Raw genomic sequence first — 20,896 nt, 5'->3', positions numbered from 1 at the left:
TCCTTCCTCAACAGACATTCTTCCCTTTCATAATGCCCCTTTTACCCCATCTATCCATCTCATCCTAGGATGGCCCCTCATATTCACTCCTTCCACCTCTGCATTCCACACCTCTTTTACTAATCTTTCTTCACTCATTCTTTCCATGTGTCCAAACCATCCTAATACTCTTTCATCAACCCTATCTCCCAACTCCCTTTCCACCCATGTTCTCACCATCTCATTTCTCACTCTAGCCTAGTAACCCCTATCATACTTCCCAGACATTTAATCTCAAGCACATTCAAACTCTTTCTCTCTTCCTCTCTTGTGTTCCATGTTTCTGCCCCGTACAGTGCTGTTGGCACAATCACTCCTTCATATAACCTCCTCTTAGTATCCATTCCCAAATGTCTATTTCTCATTACACTTTTTAACAACTTCCATACGGTGACGCCTACGTAGGCGGCATGAGGAGCAAGTGGGTACTCGATGATGCCGACATCGGCATCTTGATTAGATTTACAAAGGATTACAAAGGCGGAGCATGCCGACAGGAGACCTTTTGATCCATATCTAGGTCGGATGCGAATAAAAAATCATATTAATAATAGAATAATAAATAAAAACTATAATAATGTAAATAACAAATAAAATAAATTAATAAATGCATAGGTATAGTTAAATAATAAACAAACAGGTAAATAGTAAATAATAATAAATTGACATATAACTAATAATAAATGAAAATCACAGACAAATGATAATAAAACAAAAACAAATAATATAAGATAGATTATATTCATTACAGCATCTTACTTAGGTATTCTAAATGATTCTTAAAGCTTCGAACTGAACTACATTGCACTACCTGTGCAGGAAGTTTATTCCATTCATTAACTACACGGTTGGCAAAGTTGTTTCTACCCACTTCCAAATTGAATCTATTTCCGGACAGTTTGAGACCATTGTTTCTTGTCTGATTCTCATTCAATGTGAAAATTTTGTCACTTTTGATGTTGTCAATTCCCTTTAAAATCTTAAAGACCTGTATCAAGTGACCTCTGAGTCTACGCTTTTTTAGGGAAAACAGATTCATGTGTTTTAGTCGATTTTCGTATGATTTATTTTTGATATTTGGAATCAGTTTTGTGGCTCTCCGTTGTACTTTTTCCAGTCTGTCAATGTCTTTAATGAGATTCGGTGACCATACGGAAACAGCATATTCCAAATGTGGACGAACTAACGATTTATATAGCTTGTTCATGAGAGATGGACTTTTGAAATCAAAAGATCGCGCAATCAGTCCCAGAATCTTATTTGCTTTCTCAGAGGCTGACACTGCTTGGATGATTTGAGGTCGTTACTGATAATTACGCCGAGATCTTTTTCACTATCCACTTTTGTTAACGAATTTCGAAATAACTTGTAATGGTACTTACTGTTATTTTTACCTATGTGCATTACCTTGCATTTACTTGTGTTAAATTTCATTAGCCACTTTTCAGACCATTGCTGTAATTTATCTAAATCTTCTTGAATATCTAATTGGTTTGAGTGATCATTTGCCACTCCGCACAGTTTTGTATCATCAGCAAATTTGGAAACAGTAGATTTTAGTCCATGGTCTATATCATTTATATATACTGTACTATGAATAGAAGTGGCCCAAGAATGGAACCCTGAGGAACTCCACTTATAACATTTTTCCATCTAGAAGTTTTTCCATTTAAAACAACTCTCTGTTTTCGACCATTCAACCAATTACTAGTCCAACTTAATAGGCTACCACTTATTCCGTGTAAAGCTAATTTAGTAAGTAGTCTTTCGTGTGGGACGGTATCAAAAGCTTTTGCAAAGTCTAGATATATTAAATCTATATTGTTTCTTTTGTCATAATTCGAGATAATTGTGCTGTAGAATTCAAGTAAGTTAGTCACGCAAGAACGTTTCCATCTGAATCCATGCGGGCTATCATTTATCAAACAGTTACTTTCTAAGTGATGTTCGTTAGCATCTCTGATGATAGTTTCCATCATTTTTCCTACCATTGAAGCCAAGCTTTTAGGCCTGTAATTATTTGGTTTCTTTTGTCACCTATTTTGAATGTTGGAGTGATGTTAGTTAGCTTCCATTCTCTTGGGACATCTCTGGATATGATGGATTTCTTGAAGATAATTTCTAATGGAACAAGAAGCTAATTTTTCATTTCCTTTAATATTCTTGGATGCCAACCATCAGGCCCTGGTATTTTATTAACTTTGAGTTTCTCTATACACCTTTTAATTTTTTCTTTTGTCATATTTACCGTAGTAAGTTTACCCTAGATTTTTCATAGATTTCAGTTTGGAGTTCACTTTGAGGTGTTTCATTTATGAATACTGAGCTAAAATAGTTGTTTAAGATATTACACATTCCTTCATTTGAATATTCAAGTTGACAGTCAGCAGATAATAGTGGACCAATGTGATTCCTAACAACCTTTTTATCTCTAATGTAACTATAGAATTCTTTGGGATTCTCTTTGGATTTATCAGCGATGTTCATTTCGTATTGTCATTTTCTTTTTCTTATTATCTTTTTTAAATCTCTCTGTATTGATACATAACTTTCACATTAGATGCACCCGAGCACTTATATTTCTTATAAGCCTGTCTCTTTTTAGCAATACTTTTTTCACTTTCTTTGTCGAGCCACTTTGGGCGAGCCTGATATGGGGGACATCTGTCCTTAAAAGGAATGAAAGTATGAATCATCTTAGTGAGTGTAATTTGAAATATTTCCAACATCTGATATACAAGTCTTTTGTTTAATTTTGCCTCCCAATCTGTAAGCTGAAGCTCCTGACGTAGTCCTATCAACTGAGCTTTACTGAAATCGGGTATTTTAGAAACACAAGTATCTATTCTAAAATTGTTGAGGAGTTTGAATCTAAGTAAGTCGTGATCGCAGTTTGCAACAGATTCACCGACTTCTACATCAGTTACCATGCTTTCGCGGCTAGTTATCTATAGATCGAGTAAGTTTCCATATCTTGTGGGCTCTTACATGCTGAATTAAATAATTGTCACCAAGAAAATCAATCAAGTGACTACCTATATGTCCATGTTCAAGGGTCATCCAATCAATGTCATTAAAATTGAAATCACCCATTAGCAATAAATCCCGGGTTGCAGAAACTAGACAGTTCTTGAAATAACAGTTTGTTGTCTGCTAATGATAATGTTTTTGGCCTATATATTACACCTATATTCATTTTTTGTCCATTTGTTTGGGTTAACTCAACCCAAAAACTATTGTAGTTGTACCTACATAACCTCCATTCTCTCTAAACTGGCTTTATCATATTTTCTATGGTTATCAAAATACATTGGTGAAAGAGAATGAACAATTGAGCACTGACTTTATTTTTTATAATGCGATTATTATGACGCAACATCGCACGTCGGGCAGCTAATGCTGCCAGATGTGCGATGTGCCCCGGAGTGAAGAGGTTAATCCCTCAAGGCATTTACTTATTTCTCTCAATCTGCATTCTACCTCCACCTCCACTCCCTTTCCCACCACATTCACACCCAAGTATCTAAAAATATCCACTTCCTCCAGTCTCCCTTAATACTCACTTCCAGTCTGCTGCCACTTTCCTTGTACATCTCATCACCTTTTACCCCCATTTATCATTAACTTTCTTCTTTCACGCACCTTCCCAAACTCTGTCATTAACTTCCTCAATCCCTCCTCAGATCTTGCTACAGGCGCAGTGTAGTCAGCAAATAACAAATGGCTTATTTCCCACTTTTCTCCATTTTCTTTAACCATCTCCAACCCCTGACCCACTACCCTTGCATTCACCTCTCGCACCACCCCATCCATATACAGTACGCCCTCATTAACTCGGACCCTGATAACTCGGATATCAGATATGGCGGACCGTGACTGAGAATACATATGTTTGCCCTCAGAGGCTTACAAGTGGCCATTTTTTTTACGCTGATATTTTGTTTTTTACTCAATAGATGGCATGCGGTCATTCTAAATTTGGGCAGTATTCCAAACTTTGTTGTGGCTATATCAAGCTGTTGAAGTGCTCATCTCTATTTTTATTTAATATTTTCTTGTAGAATGCCTGGAAGAGGTGCAGTCAAAGCTTGTGACTCTATCAGGGACCAAGAAACTTGAACTTATTCCTAAATTAGAAGCTGGAGCTGCTGCTGTGAAAACTGTTTCTGAAGAGTACAGGGTGAAGAAACAAACTGTGTCACACATTCGGAAAACTAAAGATAAACTCCTAGCCTTTTCTTTAAAGTACAATGTGACTGAACGCCATGAAAATTCTTCTCTTGGAAATAGAAAAAGAATGCAAGTTTCTATGGATGGAAATTTGGAAAATGATGAAGGAAATTATTCGGATGTTCAAATTTCCAAGCTTTCAGTGGTTCGAGGAGCCCTTGACACTATCATAGCGTACACTGATTTAACTGCAGACGAGGAAAGCAAACAGTATTACCCGCATTTAAGATCTTTGACGGATATGATCATTTGGAGGCAACACAGACAAGGAAAGCAATTAAAAATTAATTATTTTTTCAAGCCAGTTGTTACAGCTACCGAGTTGGACTCTCCTCAAGCACCAACCAGCTTTCAGTTTCCTGACTCTCTTCAACCATCTACAAGTGGACTTCACTCTTCTGATGAGTAATTGTTTTGTATAAAAACCGTTTTTGAATTGTTCTTTAAATCTTTTTAATTGTTCTTAATTATTCTTTAATGTATGGTACATAGCAAAAGAAATGTACAAATTTGCAAGGTTTATTTTTAATTTCACCATCTACAGAAGTATTTCTTTGTTCTTTAATGCATAAATACAGTAAATGTAAGAATTTAATGCTTAATGCATAATAATTATTTGCATAAATAAAATCTCAATGAAGTGATAACCATTCGTTTCATTTACGTCTTTTGTTTATTTGTTTATGCTATGCGATCAGCTGTATGGTCGCTCTACCTTACAAATTGATGATAGCCTTTGTCATGCTTTGGTTTTCATAAAACAAAACAAAACAAATAAATCTGATTTACAGTGTACAGTGTTTGCATGTTATGAAGGTAAGGTAAAACAAAATAGCCTAGGTAATAACAACCGATATCTGTACAGGTAATTCTATTTGAGTCTCATTTATTTACTAGGCCAGGCTAGCCTAGGGGCTATAGGCCATCTGTTAAGTCGAACAATCGGCATAGTCGGATGGGCGGGGCCCCCCCCCCATGTAGTCTGACTTGACAAGGGTCTACTGTATAGATTGAACAGCCAGGGCGACATAACACATCCCTGATGAAGTCCCACCTTTACCTCAAACCATTCACTCTCTCCATTACCAATTCTAACAAGCTCTACTACTATCATAAAAACTTTTGACTGCTCTTAACAGCTTTCCTCCTGTCCCATATATCTGCAATACCTCCCACAGTGTCTTCCTGTCTATCCTGTCGTAAGCCTTTTCCAAATCCATAAAAGCCCAAAAAACATCCTTACCTTTTCCCATAGCTTTCTCACATATCTGTCTTACCACAAAAACCTGATCTACACAACCCTTTCCTGTCCTAAATCCACACTGTTCCCCACCAATTATTCCCTCTGTTCCTCTCCTAATCCTCTCAATCAAGACTCCCATAAGCCTTCCCAACTACACTCAACAAGCTGAACCCTCTGAAACTACTACACTCACACTTGTCCCCCTTTCCCTTGTAAAGCGGAATTATATAGGCATTCCTCCAGTCTTCTGGCACTCTACCCTCTCTTAAACAAACATTAAATAACCTCACTAGCCAGTTCACCAGTTGTTAAGATGATGAGAGCAGGTAAGGCACCTGGTCTGGATGGATGCCATGAAGAATATCTAAAAAAAGAGATACAGTGATGGTGGACTGGCTGGTGAGGTTATTTGATGTTTGTTTAAGATAGGGTAGAGTGCCAGAAGACTGGAGGAGTGCCTGTATAGTTCCACTTTACAAGGGAAAAGGGGACAAGTGTGAATGTAGTAGTTTCAGAGGGAGTAATTGATTAGGAACAATGTGGGTTTAGGACAAGTAGCGGTTGTCTAGATCAGATTTTTGTGGTAAGGCAGATATATAAGAAAGCTATAGGAAAAGGTAAGGATTTTTTTTTCTTTTCTTTTTTATCTAGAAAAGTCTTATGACAGGGTAGATAGAAAGGCACTGTGGGAGGTATTGCAGATATACGGGATAGGAGGAAAGCTTCTGGGAACTGCCAAGAGTTTTTACGAGAGTAGTAGGGCATGTGTCAGGATTAGAAATGGAGAGAGTGTTTCAAGGTAAAGGTGGGACTTCATCAGGGATGTGTTATGTCGCCCTGGCTGTTCAACTTATTGGATGGGGTGGTGTGAGAGGTAAATGCAAGGGTGATGGGTCAGGGATTGGAGATGTTTAAAGAAAATGGAGAAAAGTGGGAGGTGAGCCAGCTGTTTGCGGATGACACTGCACTTGTAGCAGAATCAGAGGAGGGATTTAGGAAGTTGGTGACAGAGTTTGGGAGAGTGTGAAAGAAGAAAGTTGAAGATAAATGTGTGTAAAAGTAAGGTGATGAGATGTACAAGGGGTGAAAGTGGCAGCAGACAGGAAGTGACCATTAAGGGAGAGAGACTGTAGGAAGTGGATAGTTTTAGATACTTGGGTGCGAATGTAGCAGGAAAGGGAGGAGTGGAGGTGGAGGTAGAATATAGATTGAGAGAAACGAACAAATGCCTTGGTGGATTAAAAAGTGTAATGAGGAATAGACATTTGGGAATGGAGGCTAAGAGGAGATTGTATGAAGGAGTGATTGTGCTGACAGCACTGTATGGGAGCACAAACATGGAGCATAAGAGAAGAAGAAAGAAGGAGTTTGAATGTGTTTGAGATGAGGTGTCTGAGAAGTATGATGGGGGTTACTAGGCTAGATAGAGTGAGAAATGAAGAGGTGAGGAGGAGAACAGGGGTGGCAAGAGAGTTGGGAGATAGGGTGGATGAAAGAGTATTGGGATGGTTTGGATACATGGAAAGAATGAGTGAAGAAAGACTAGTAAAAGAGGTGTGGAGGGAGTGAACATGAGGGGGCGACCTAGGATGAGATGGATAGATGGGGTTAAAGGGGCTTTGGGGAGGAGGGGAATGTCTGTTGAGGAAGGACAGGAGAGGACAGAAGATGGGTGAATGGAGAATGGTTGTATATGGAAAATGTTGTGATGCATGAGGTGGAATGGGTGGGGGGGTTGGGGGGTGAAGTAGTATGTGTGAGAAAAATTTGATGCAGCCCGAAGGGATTTCTCCCCGTCTTCTTCTTTTCAGCATGATGGGACGGAGAGGGGGGTTACTGATTTAATGAAGCGGCCTTGCTGTGGATGTGATGTGTCTTGTGACACTGCCTCAGACCCAGGGCAGTGGACAAGATGCAGGGATGACCCGTCATCCAGGAGGTGCCAAGATAAGAGGGAGGGTGGAGGGGAGTGGAGTGTATTAGGGATGGAATGGGTGGGAATGGTTTTTATGCCTTTTTCTTTTTGGCTACCTCCCTTGTAAGGGGGAAAAAGCCTTTGGTATATATACTCGTCTATAGGTCAATCTCATGTAAAGGTCGACCCCCCATTTTTGGCCAAAAAATCTGGAATTTTCCATATACCTCATGTACAGGTCGAGTGGCTTGTTTTTGTTTTGGTGCTGTGAGCATTCCACTGTCTTAATGCTTTGAAGTGGCATGGCTTGCCTGGTATAGCAATTGATTATTATGTTTTTTTCACTTATTTAATTCTGATGTATTTTGGTTTATGTTTTTTTCAAGTTCACTGATTTTAATATTCAATAAGATTCACTGAAGTTGCCATTTCAGAGGAGTGAAAAACTTGAACAGATTACCAAGTAATGTATGGTATATGGAATAAACTGGCTAGGCATGTTTCGTTAGAAACAATTTTAACCAACAGTGTCTCAGAGTAGTCTTGTAATCTCAACTGTCGGAGGAAGATGATGTTGATGTTCCTATGGCTGATGAAGTTGATCCGTATGACGATACTCTACACAGAAGTGAGTGGGAGGAGCTGTTTGGTGGTGAAGATGACGACAGCAAGGAAAACGATTTTGGTGGATTTTAGTTAAAACATTTAGGATTTTACCATGTGTTACTGTAACAGTAATAAGTTGGCAATACTGAACAGTTTGTTTTCTTGATGGTGAGATCCATGCATTGTTTTGGTAATGGTAACAATTATATATACCATATAGAAAGCTAAGTTTGCGTAAATTTTTAGTTTCGACCATGGGCGCAATATAGCAATAGAAAATTAATTATTAATTTTGTAAATTATAATGTATCAACGTAATATGCAATTTTGTGAGCGGAAATAAAAAACAAAAAATGTGCTAAATCATTTGTTATTTACATTATTATAGTTTTTATTTATTATTAATATGATTTTTTTTTTTTTTTTTTTTTTTTTTTCTTCATCCGACCTAGATATGGATCAAAAGGTCTCCTGTTGGCATGCTCCGCCTTTGTAATCCTTTGTAATGTCGGACGAATGGTACGCCATGTTTGTTATGATGATGCCGACGTCGAAGACATGAAAGGATAAATTCGTCTAACCTAAACTAACCTAACCTAACCTGTTTAATAAATCATTACCTGCAAATTAAATGTCATTCGGCTCGTCCTCATTGTCATCGTCGTGAGAGACATTGGTGGGCTTTTCAACCACTCTCTCAGCTTGCGGGGTATACAAAGTTCTTGCAGCTTGAAGGAATGCATGTATCTCCGCTCCATAACATTCCTTCAAGAAAATGTACCGAGGCTGTCAATTGACAGACGACAAGATGGCGTCCCGATCCTATGCTACCAACTTCGTTCATTAGCATATTTGCTTGTAGCAAGGTATTTTTTATTTTCACTTCCGCCCACAAAATTGCATATTACGTTGATACATTTTAATTTACAAAATTAATAATTAATTTTCTATTGCTATATTGCGCCCATGGTCGAAACTAAAAAAATACCTAAATTTGAGAATATCACAGCATTTTATTATTCTTTAAACAACTATGGGTACTATAATAGTATACATATAATAAGCTCGCCTGTGCTAAGAATTTTAACAAACAGGTAAAACCACAGTATGAGGTTACCGTATCTAGAAGGAATTTCACATGTTTTGGTACGTACCGTGTATTTTATGTCCCCATTGTTTACTGGTAGTAACTAGGTACATATTTTGATTTCTGAACCTAAAGAAAAGGTAAGAGTTCTTCCTAGCCTTTCTTGTCATGTCTGGATTTCAACCTAACAAGATTATTACTTGGGTATAGGTCGACCCCTAGGTTTTGGCCTAAAAAAAATTCCTTAAGATTTTGACCTATAGACGAGTATATACGGTATACAGACGCTCCTCAACTTACGTTTTAGTTACGTTCCGAACGGCCGAATGTAAGTTGAAAATGAACGTAAGTTGTTACTGTACTATACATCCGTAAATTCTATTACCGTATCTTATAAAACACCCCTAAATCATTAATAATACACATGACATTGTAAAATAATAACATTAATTTCAAATAAATTAAATTCAAGCAACATAAATTGAGATGGTGGAGGAGGGGGAGGATGAGGCAAGGTATGTTCAGTCTGTTGTTCGTGCCATGTAAACAATGGACGCGGTGTCATGCGTAAGTATCGTTTGAACTACGGAGAGCGCGCTGAACTAAAAAATTCACTCAATTTTTTTTTTTTTTTTTTTTTTTAATTTTTTTTTTTACAGTCAGTTCAAACGTAAAATCGAAAAAACGTAAAACGAATGAATGTAAGTAGAGGAGCGTCTGTATGTATCATGAAATAAATTTTAGTACCATAAGCCACAAATTTCTCAGTCGCCCTTCATACAATGCTGTTTGCACAATCACTCCTTCATACAATCTCTTTTTAGCATCTATTTCCAGATGTCTATTTCTCATTACACTTTAATGCCCCAAGGCATATACTCGCTTCTCTCAATCTACAGTCTACCTCCATCTCCACTCCTCCCTTTCCTGCTACATTTGCACCCAAGTATCTAAAACTATCCACTTCATCCAGTCTTCCTTAATACTCGCCTCCAATTTGCTGCCACATTCTCCCCTCGTACATCTCATCACCTCACATTTGCCCACATTTATCTTCAACTTTCTTCTTTTGCACACCTTCCAAACTCTGTCACTAGCTTCCTTAATCCCTCTGATCCTGCCAAAAGTGCTGTGTCATCAGCAACCGATAACTGGCTTATCTCCCACTTTTCTCAATTTTCTTTAACCATTTCCAATCCCCAACCCATTACCCGTGCGTCTACCTCTCGCACCACCCCATACATGTATAAATTGAACAGCCAAGGTGACATAACTCATCCCTGACAAAGTCCCACCTTTTCCTTAATCCATTCACTCTCTCCATTTCTGATTCTAACACAGGCTGTACTTTTGTAAAAACTCTTGACTGCACTTAACAGGTTTCCTCCTATTCCATATATCTGTAATACCACCCATAGTGTCTTCCTGTCTACCCTGTCATAAGCATTTTCCAAATCCAGAAAGGCCCAAAAAACATCCTGACTTTTCCTAAAGTTTTCTTGTATACCTTACCACATAAATCTGATCCATGCAACCCTTACCTGTCCTAAGCCCACACTGCTCACCAATTACATCCTCTGTTCCTCTCCTAATCCTCTCAATCAAAACCCTTCCATAAGCTTTCCCAACTACACTAAACAGACTGATCCCACTGAAACTACTACACTACTGCACTCATATTTGTCCCCTTTTCCCTTGTAAAGTGGAACTACACAGGAACTCCTTCAGTCCTCCGGCACTCTACCCTCTTTTAGGCAAACATTAAATAACCTCACTAGCCAGTCCACCATTACTGTATTTCCCTTTTTTAGACACTCCGCATGACACCCATTCAATCCAGGTGCATTAATTGTTCTCATAATTTTAACAACTGCTTTCAACTCATATTTCCTTATTTCTCCTCCATTTTCCTCATTCTTCAGTCATTTTCTTAGTGCTTCCCACTGCAACTACGTTTCCCTCCCTATCCTCCTTCACATTGAGCAACTCCCTAAAATGCTCTCTCCATCTTCCTCATGCTGCCTTCTCTTCCATTATCATTTCTCCATCTACCCCTTTTACCTTTTCTTCTCTACTTGATTTGCCTCCTCTTAATTTCTTTGTAAAATATTACTTTAAAAAATTTCTGTCATACACTTACCCCATTTCACATCTCTCCCCTTTTCCTCCTTTATCTTATACTTTACTTCTCTTTTCTTTGTACCTCATATGATCCTTTCATCCTATTTTGTAACCAATCCATGAATGCTCATTTCTTCTCTTGTACAACCGTCTTTGCTTTATCATCCCACCACCCGCTACCTTTCCTCCCATCCTCCTTGTTCCACACATCAGCTGTGCACACCTTGTGATTCCCTCCTTGAACCATCCCCATTCCTCCTCCACTCCTAGTTCTACTCTATCCTTCACTCCCTCCCACTCCTCTCTCAGCTTCTTGCACTCCTTCTCCTTATCTTTCTCATTTAAGCAGTTTACTCAAAGGACCTCTCTACCTTTTGTCATTTTCCTCTTTCTCCATCTATCCTCAACTTACCTCCCACCAAAAAAGGATCTGATATTCCCTCACTCTCTCACCTTAGAACATGTACATTTAGAACTTTCAATTATTCTCCTGGTTACCTGTATGTTGTCCTATCTACCACCCTCTCCCATGTGTACAGATGTTTGACTTTCTTCCTAAACACTATATTTGCTATCATTAACTCTTTAGACACATTAACTCTCCACTATGATTTTTTCCTGGAACTCCACACTTCCCAACCACTCCATCTATTGGTTCATTTCCTACCCTAGTATTAAGATCTCCCAATACCACTACATTGACATTTCTCCCTAAACCCTCTATGTACTCATTTAAATCTATCCAAAAAGCCTCCCTTTCCTCTACACTCTTCTCACTACCAGGCTCATATGCACTTACAAAAACCCACATCTCCCTAGTTTCACCAGTTTGGCAGAAAATATCAAAACCCGGGCCAAAAGCGATACATCAGTGATAACTTGGACATCAGCGAGTTTCAACTCCATGTTTGTTGTGGAAGATGACCTAATGGAAGTCTGATAAATTTGCCTAGTCTAGTCTGATGACTTTTAGGGATGCTAAATTCATAACCCATAGAAGGTTAGGTTAGGTCAGATTAGATCAATTTATTAGACTTGCTTGGGTTTGGTCTAATAAATTGGTCTCACAAAATGTACTTAACCTAACCTTCTGTGGGGTATGCATTTACTCACAGATACTCACAGAAGGGTCCCGGAAGAGGCTATTGAGCCTGTGACTCCGGCTCTAAATGACTAATACTTAGGTCATCTGTGGTCTAGTGGTCACTGTGGTCTAGGTGTTTGTTATTTATTTGTGCTGTGTAATCGAATATTTGATCTTGATGTTTCCATACACTATCCAATCTCTTTTCAAAACTTACAACTGAATTTGTATTCACAACATGATCAGGAAGACTATTCCAGTTGTTCACAACATGACTGCAGAAAGTGAATTTCCTGATGTCCAATCTTGGGTGCTGCTTGTAGATATTCTTGGCGTGTCCTCGAGTCACTGAACCGGCAAGTTCAATAAATAATCCTCTGCTCACTTCACTATCATATAAATTGTTCACAATTTTAAAGGTTTCTATCGTGTCCCCTCTTGATCTACAGTATGATAGTGTAGGAAAGTCCAATTTCCTCAATTGTTCAGGGTAAGGCAAATCCTTCAGGCTAGGGACCAACTTTGTTGCTCTTCTTTGACATGCTTCCACAGTCTCAATGTCCTTTTTCTTGTATGGACACCATACTTGATTAGCATATTCCAAATGTGGTCGGACTAGTGCAGTGTATAATGATTTGAATATGGTCTCGTTCATTGTTACGAAAGTTCTTATTATTAGCCCGACTACTCTATTTGCCTTATTGATTTTCTCAGCCAAGTGTGCTGTGAACTTCAGCTCATCATCAATTACAACTCCCAGATCCTTCTCTACTTTGATTCCTGTCAATTCTTCTTCCATAGAATATTTCATATTGTCCCTAGAGTTCATTAGACTAAACTAGACCAATTTATCAGGAACCAAGAAAAAAGGGAGGGAGGAGTAGTGAATGGGAGAGTATGGGGGGGGTGAGGGATGAAATAGGTGGGAGTGGATTTATACCCTTTGACTTTAGCTACCACCCTTGTAAGGGAATCCCTTGGTATTTGTAAGTACTGTATATATTAGACTTCCATTAGTTCATCTTCCACAACAAACAAAAACAAATATGGCATCTTGAATTTCGCTGATGTCTGAGTTGTTGCTAGTGTATCCCTTTTAGTAACTTTTTTTGTTATTGATTTCTGCCAAGATAAACATATATTACGTTGATGTATAATAATCCACAAAAATAGTATTTCATTTTCTATTGCTATATCATTTAGGTTTACAGTTCTTTAGATTTACCAAACTGTGTGTAACCCTTTCATTTAGCACAAACTTCAGGAGGTGTGGGGCTAAATTGGAATATTTTTTGCAGGTCCTAAGATTCATGGACAAGGTCTGTGAGTCTGAGTTGATATTTCTCTATCGCCCATATACAAGACAATAAAATTGTGATAATTTTTGTAACTTTAATGCTATTATTCATATTTCCTTAAGAAATAAAGGTTTACTTTTAGAAGTGCATACCTAAGTGATATAGCAATAGGAAATTAGATATTAATTTTGTAAATCATAATACATCAACATAATATACATTTTTCTCAGCAGAAATCAATAACAAAAAGCCTTGGTAAAAGCAAGTACACTACTGAATGGAGCTACAACGATAGGTTTAATATGCCATGTTGTCTGTCCAGTTCCGTCAATGTCAGTTTGACAACTGTGATACGTTGTGTACTGGGTATTCTCCCACTCCAAGTGACGTCATATTTTTTAACCAGTGCTATGGAGCTGAGCTTCATGCTTTTCTTGAAGCTATGAAACTCCTGTACATTCCACAGTCTCATTCGATACCAAAACCGGCCATCAACATTCCTGACAACAACAAACCTGATGACCTCTAGCATTACAGGTACCATATTACTAAATGCAGATCAGATTAGACTAATTTATCATACTTTAATTTCTTCAAACTTCTGCATCTATCAAAACAAAGATGGCATCTCAAGCACTCATGACTCCATTAATGTTTCACTTATAGCAACTTCTTATGTTATTGAATTCTGCCAAGAAAAAAGTACAGGTACTCCTCGTTTAACAACGACAATTGGGACCAGCGCGCCGTCGTTAACCGAATTGGTCGTTAAGCGAAAGTGTATACATATACGTACATGTACTGTATGTACAATGTCCAGCAATACATGTATCTTTATTTTCGTGTATTTTCCCTCTTTTATACAGTACATTAAAGCTTTATTTACTGTTTATTTACGGTGGTTAGGTTCCTAAAATTACCGTATTTGACCAAATCCGCGTATGCTGACATTCCATATTGAATACCGGGGTATTTTTTTAGTTTCGACCATGGGCACAATATAGTAATAGAAAATTAATTATTAATTTTGTAAATTAAAATGTATCAACGTAATATGCAATTTTGTGGCCGGAAATGAAAGTAAAAAAAACCTTGCTACTAGAAAATATGCTAATGAACGAAGTCGGTAGCATAGCCAAAATTTGTGAGAAAATAATCAAGAATAGATGGGTAAAACATCTGGAAGACAATGACATATTAAACCCAAGACAATTCGGATTCAGACAAGGAAGATCATGCTCCACAAACTTAATATGCTTTTACTCAAGACTAATAGACATAGTGCAAGAAAGAAATGGATGGGCTGATTGTGCATTCCTAGACTTGCAAAAAGCCTTTGACAAAGTACCACACAGAAAACTACTAAAAAAACTGGAACACATAGGAGGAATACAGGGAAACCTACTAAAATGGATAGAGGACTTTCTGACTGGTAGAAAGATGAGAGTAGTGCTCAGAGAAAAATATTCAGACTGGAAAGAGGTGATCAGTGGAGTACCGCAAGGATCTGTGCTGGCACCAATAATGTTTGCTATCTATATGAATGACATGGATGAGGACGTGAACTGCTACATGAGCTTCTTTGCCGATGACGCCAAACTGCTAAGGAAAATAGAAACTGATGAGGACTGTGAAGCACTGCAAGAAGACCTAAATAGGGTATGGAACTGGAGTCAGAAATGGGAAGTGGACTTTAATACGAAGAAGTGTAGCATAATGGAGTTTGGAAAAAGCAAAAACAGAATATCAGGAAAATATACAATTGGAACCAAAGAAGTAAAGAAAGTAGGATCCGAAAAAGATTTGGGAGTAATTATCACGAACGACTTGTCCTATGATATACAGATTAACAAAATTGTCGGGGAGACTTACAACTTGCTAAGATCAATAAAAGTGGCGTTTACATACTTGGACGAAGACATGATGAAAAAAATATTGGTTACATTGATAAGGCCTAGATTAGAGTATGCAGCGACATTGTGGTCCCCCAGTACCAAAAAGAATATAAAGAAAATAGAAAGAATCCAAAGAGCAGCTACAAAAATGGCACCTGCACTTGCAAACCTATCATACGAAGAGAGATTGGCTAAACTGGAGTTACCGACACTGGAGCAAAGAAGAGAGAGAGGTGACCTATTGACCATCTACAGAATCATGAAAGGCACAGAGGTACTCGATAGTGAGAACTTACTTAACTGGGACAAAAGAAACACAAGAGGACATGGAAAGAAAATAAAAAAACATAGCTATAGAAGAGAACTGAAGAAAAACAGTTTTCCTCATAGAGTTTTGGACACTTGGAACAAACTGGACAATGAAATAGTATGCGCAAAAACCATTCATGAGTTTAAAAACAAACTAGACACTGCAAGATACAAAGGCGGGACAACACGAGCATAGCTCCCCTTCCCGCAAAATACAACTAGGTAAATACAACTAGGTAAATAGGATCAGGACGCCATCTTGTCGTCTGCCAACGTCTCTCACGACGACGACAACGAGGACGAGCAGGATGACATTTAATTTGCAGGTAATGATTTATTAAACACAGGTTAGGTTAGTTTAGTTTAGGTTAGACGAATTGATTTATCATCCTTTCATTTCTTCGACATCGGCATCTATCATAACAAACATGGTGTACCATTCGTCCGACATGACTTCGTTACTTACGAAATCTGTTTTAGCATTTTTTTTTCATTTCCGCTCACAAAATTGCATATTACGTTGATACATTATAATTTACAAAATTAATAATTAATTTTCTATTGCTATATTGCGCCCATGGTCGAAACTAAAAATTTACCACTACCGGTATACACTGTACCCCAGGTAGTTTTTGCAGCTTGCAGGATGGTAATGTAGACCTAAGCTTCAGAACACTTTACCTCACAGCTAATATCCACCGTACAAGTTCATTTATAACATCATACAAATTTGCCTCAGCCAACTTAATTATCGTACACGACGTCGTAACTTCGGGAGATTTACGTTAACGTCATAAAGCCCGTTGTTACTCCGAGTTGTCGTTAACTGAGTAGGTCGTTAAACGAGGAGTACCTGTATATTACATTGATGTATAATAATCTAGTAAATTAGTATTAATTTTCTATTACTATATCGTTAAGTGTGCACTTCTAAATTTTACTGAAATGAATATTTACATTTATTTTGACAAAAGAATTAACTGAGTCAGGAGATCAGTGTGTCACTGCACACATTAAATAATGTAAAAATCATAACTTCACTATTTGTGCAAGGTGGCAGTCCAGGGAATTTGAAAACATTAGATTTTGCAAAATATTCTGTAGCTTCTAACATTGTGTGCTTGTGGCATAATTGGAAATGTGCTGGCCTCGCACTGTCTTATTTGTGGGTTCAAATCCTGCATTTCTGTCTTATTCCCAGTAGTGACAACAGTTGCCAGCCCAGTCCAGATGCACAGGGCAAAGGTAACAGCTTTGGCAGCAGCTATGTGCCTCCTGATGTAGGCTCCTCAGTTTTACCTTCTAACATTCAGTTACATTAAGTGGTAGCCCATAAAAGGTGAAATCTGGTCCTGCTCATCTTGCACTGATTTCACAGCTGGTTCCATCAATAACTTTTCGCTATATGCAAAAATAAAAGAAAGTATTGGAAGGTCTGGCATTCAAAGTGATGTGACCAACTAGTAGATAACTGGTATGGTCAATAGGTTCCTGTAGGTGTGTGGCCCCATTGGGAGCATTTGGTCCATTCAGTTTAAGGCCATGCCAAGCTTTATTAGAGACAAGATAAAAATTACCTTGATTAACTCCTTTCATTTCAAGTTGCCTTGGGTTTTTTCTTTAGCTGTGCATAACCCCTTCAATTATTCACTCCTGACAGCTCAAAATATATTCTTTGAATGACTTGGGATGAACCAGTAGCTGTGACCAGTTTCCTGAGGGCTGTGGGTCTCTTGCAGGAAAGAACTGGGGGCAACCAGTTGATTGATAACTCCTTTAGTAGAAGGGGGATTAAGCCATTAATGATAATAATTATCTACTTTGTAAAAAACATTTATTTTTGAAGAAAATGTTATTGATTTGTTTATAAATGTGAATGTGAATTTATAACCTGATGCAGTCCTCTGGATTCTTTACTTTTTCTTTCAGTTTCAATAAGTCATTTTGTTTCTGAACATAACGTAGCCTGGTACAGACTTGATGTGGATACTATTATTGTGCCAATTGTAATTCTTTTTTTGAAGCTTTCTTGGAGGTTGTGATGATGTTGAAGGAGGGTCTGGTTCATCATTCATATCATCCTTCTGATTACTTGTAGTAACAGAAACTGCTTCAGAAGACAAAATTCTTCATGGAAGATGAATAGGGTTGCATATGACATCGTCATCAAAAGTATCTGAGCCACAATCGGTATCTGCAACACCATCCTCATGTAGTGGATTAATAGCTACTGTTGTGCTTTCACAGTCAAGTTTGTCCAATATTTCATGAATTTTATTGAAGCTGAGGCTGAAAACCAAACAGACAACATATAATACCAATATGTACACATTTTGCTATGCATTTTTTTTGTAGTCACAGACAGTCACATTGTATAGCAACAGAATGCTATGTAATTTATATTTACTGAAAATAGTTTATTGGAATGAAGTGGCAGGAATTCCTGCCTGCAAATTCTTTCTAGTTATATCTTTGATAAGAAACAATTTGCTGATATTTTCTCAATACAGTTTTATAAAGATGTCAATATAGAGTAAAATAATAATGGTTACTGGTCTGAGGAAAAATGTAAACATTGTTCTACATACCCTCATTTGTTGTGTAGTTGAGACATACAAACACCTTCACATGACTGTATCTAGCACATAACTGACAGATTTGTGAATCAGAGCAACATGCAGATGTGTAATGAGCAAGTTGAAACATATAGGTATCTGATCAAACGGTAATGCGCTAGCACTGAATACCACATGTCATGATGAGAATATAAGCATATTAAGTATAACCTCCCAATCGTCATTAATGGGTTAAGGGTTGGTAGAGAACTTGAACTATTGTGATACTCCCCAAGGCAATCGTAGCTCCTCTTGGGGATCAGTGCCCTGCATAGAGCCGGTGGCCAGGGCTGGTTGCCGCCGTTTGGCCCCCAACTCTTGGGATTGGGAGTACCACAGGGCTCTGTTCTATCCCCCACACCAGACACCTCAGAAATACAAATCTCTTCCTACGCATACGACATAACAATCACATGCACACATCGTAACACAGACAAAGCTGCAGAAATAATCCAGCCATACCTTGATACACTCAACACATGGTTCATCACAAACAGACTCAAAATAGCTCCAACCAAATCTACAGCAACACTTCTCACCAACTGGACAAAAGAAGGACATGGATGTATCGTATGTTACACCAAGAATTTTCGGTGTGTTTGTGTGTGGTATTAGAGTGTTGTTGATGTAGAGATGAGGTATGTATTTGTGTTCTTTTGTCCAGTTGGTGAGAAGTGTTGCTGTAGATTTGGTTGGAGCTATTTTGAGTCTGTTTGTGATGAACCATGTGTTGAGTGTGTCAAGGTAAGGCTGGATTATTTCTGCAGCTTTGTCTGTGTTACGATGTGTGCATGTGATTGTTATGTCGTCTGCGTAGGAAGAGATTTGTATTTCTGAGGTGTCTGGCGTGGGTAAGTCATGCATGTATAGATTAAATAATGTGGGGGATAGAACTGAGCCCTGTGGTACTCCGTTCTTAATGTTTCTGATGTGCGATGATTGGCCATTATATGACACATGAGCATTCCTGCCTGCCAGATAATTGGCCAGCCATCTTTTGGTGTTATTGTGCATGTCTGTGTTATATATTTTATTTGTTAGGTTGTGGCGGGGGATAGCATCAAAAGCTTTACTAATGTCCAATGTTATAACTCACAAACATAAAAAACAAATGCACACCTAGACTTAACGCACTTAAGTCAATCACAGGAACAACATTTGGACAAAACAAAGAAACTAATATAACAATATACAAACAATGCATACGCTCAGTGATGAATTATGCGAGTCCTGCATGGGCTCCTAATCTCAGTGAGACACACCACAACACCCTTCAAATCATACAAAACAAAGCCCTAAAAACAATTACAGGCTGCACAAATACATCACCTACAGACCATTTACACCATGAAACAAAAGTCCTCAAAGTCAAGGACCACCTCGACATGAGAGGCACACAAACACTTGCTGCAGCCACCACAAACACATCACACCCGCTACACTACATAGCAGAACACCCACACACACCAAGAAACATTAAAACTACACCCAAAGACCTTTATTACGCACAGATACTCTCTTCTCTTCCTCCACAACCACCAAATACCAGCCTCCGGAAACATATTCATAATCATATCACTCACCGCTCCATTAACACACTGAAAGACAACACACTGCTGCATGCCAGACCCCCTGATATCCACCCTTCTGAATCCTCTCTCCCACGAAAGGACAGAGTCCACTTGGCCAGACTGCGATGCGGTCACCACCCAGCACTTCTAAGCTACCAGAAGAGGCTGGACGACCGTGTTGTGAACAGCTGCCCAGGATGTAACACTTCACCCCATACCATACAACACATAATGGAAGACTGCATTATACACAATCATGCACGCAAACAACACAACATACACTCTATAAAGGATTTGTGGGAAAAGCCAGTTTCGGCTGTGGCCTTCCTTGGGGAGACGGGACTGCTCGGACAGACAGTCTAGGGAACGACAACAACAACAACAACTGGACAAAAGAACATAAAATACATACCTCATCTCTACATCAACAACACTTTAATACTACACACAAACACACTGAAAATTCTTGGTGTAACATATGATACATCCATGTCTTTCAATCACAAACATAAAAAACAAATGTACACCTAGACTTAACGCATTTAAGTCAATCACTGGAACAACATTTGGACAAAACAAAGAAACTAACATAACAATCTACAAACAATGCATATGCTCAGTGATGAATTATGCGAGTCCTGCATGGGCTCCTAATCTCAATGAGACACACCACAACACCCTTCAAATCATACAAAACAAAGCCCTAAAAACAATTACAGGCTGCACAAATACAACACCTACAGACCATTTACACCATGAAACAAAAGTCCTCAAAGTCAAGGACCACCTCGACATGAGAGGCACACAAACACTTGCCGCAGCCACCACAAACACATCACACCTGCTACACTACATAGCAGAACACTCACACACACCAAGAAAC

At 38.4% G+C, this 20,896-nt stretch overlaps 1 protein-coding gene across 7 annotated transcripts in view; it reads left to right on the top strand.

The window, feature by feature from the left end:
* Nucleotides 1-20,896, top strand: part of LOC143032335 (ribonuclease P protein subunit p25-like protein) — an 86,231-nt gene that overhangs the window by 10,835 nt on the left and 54,500 nt on the right. For 2 of the 7 annotated variants that reach the window (XR_012967102.1, XM_076196895.1), the window contains exon 1: nt 14,127-14,160. The exons of the other annotated variants lie outside the window; for them this stretch is intronic. Coding sequence is in view for 1 of the 2 variants with exons in the window: in XM_076196895.1 (XP_076053010.1) it covers nt 14,142-14,160 (19 nt within the window). In the remaining variant the exon portion in view is untranslated. Of the gene's footprint in view, nt 1-14,126; nt 14,161-20,896 lie in introns of those variants that run through there. 7 annotated transcript variants of the gene reach the window in all.

This window comes from Oratosquilla oratoria, chromosome 13 (genome assembly GCF_046742065.1).
Source record: "Oratosquilla oratoria isolate Oo_2021 chromosome 13, ASM4674206v1, whole genome shotgun sequence".
NCBI classification, from domain to species: domain Eukaryota; kingdom Metazoa; phylum Arthropoda; class Malacostraca; order Stomatopoda; family Squillidae; genus Oratosquilla; species Oratosquilla oratoria.
The sequence above is the reverse complement of the archived record's forward strand: the minus strand, read 5'-3'. Positions and strand labels throughout refer to the sequence as shown.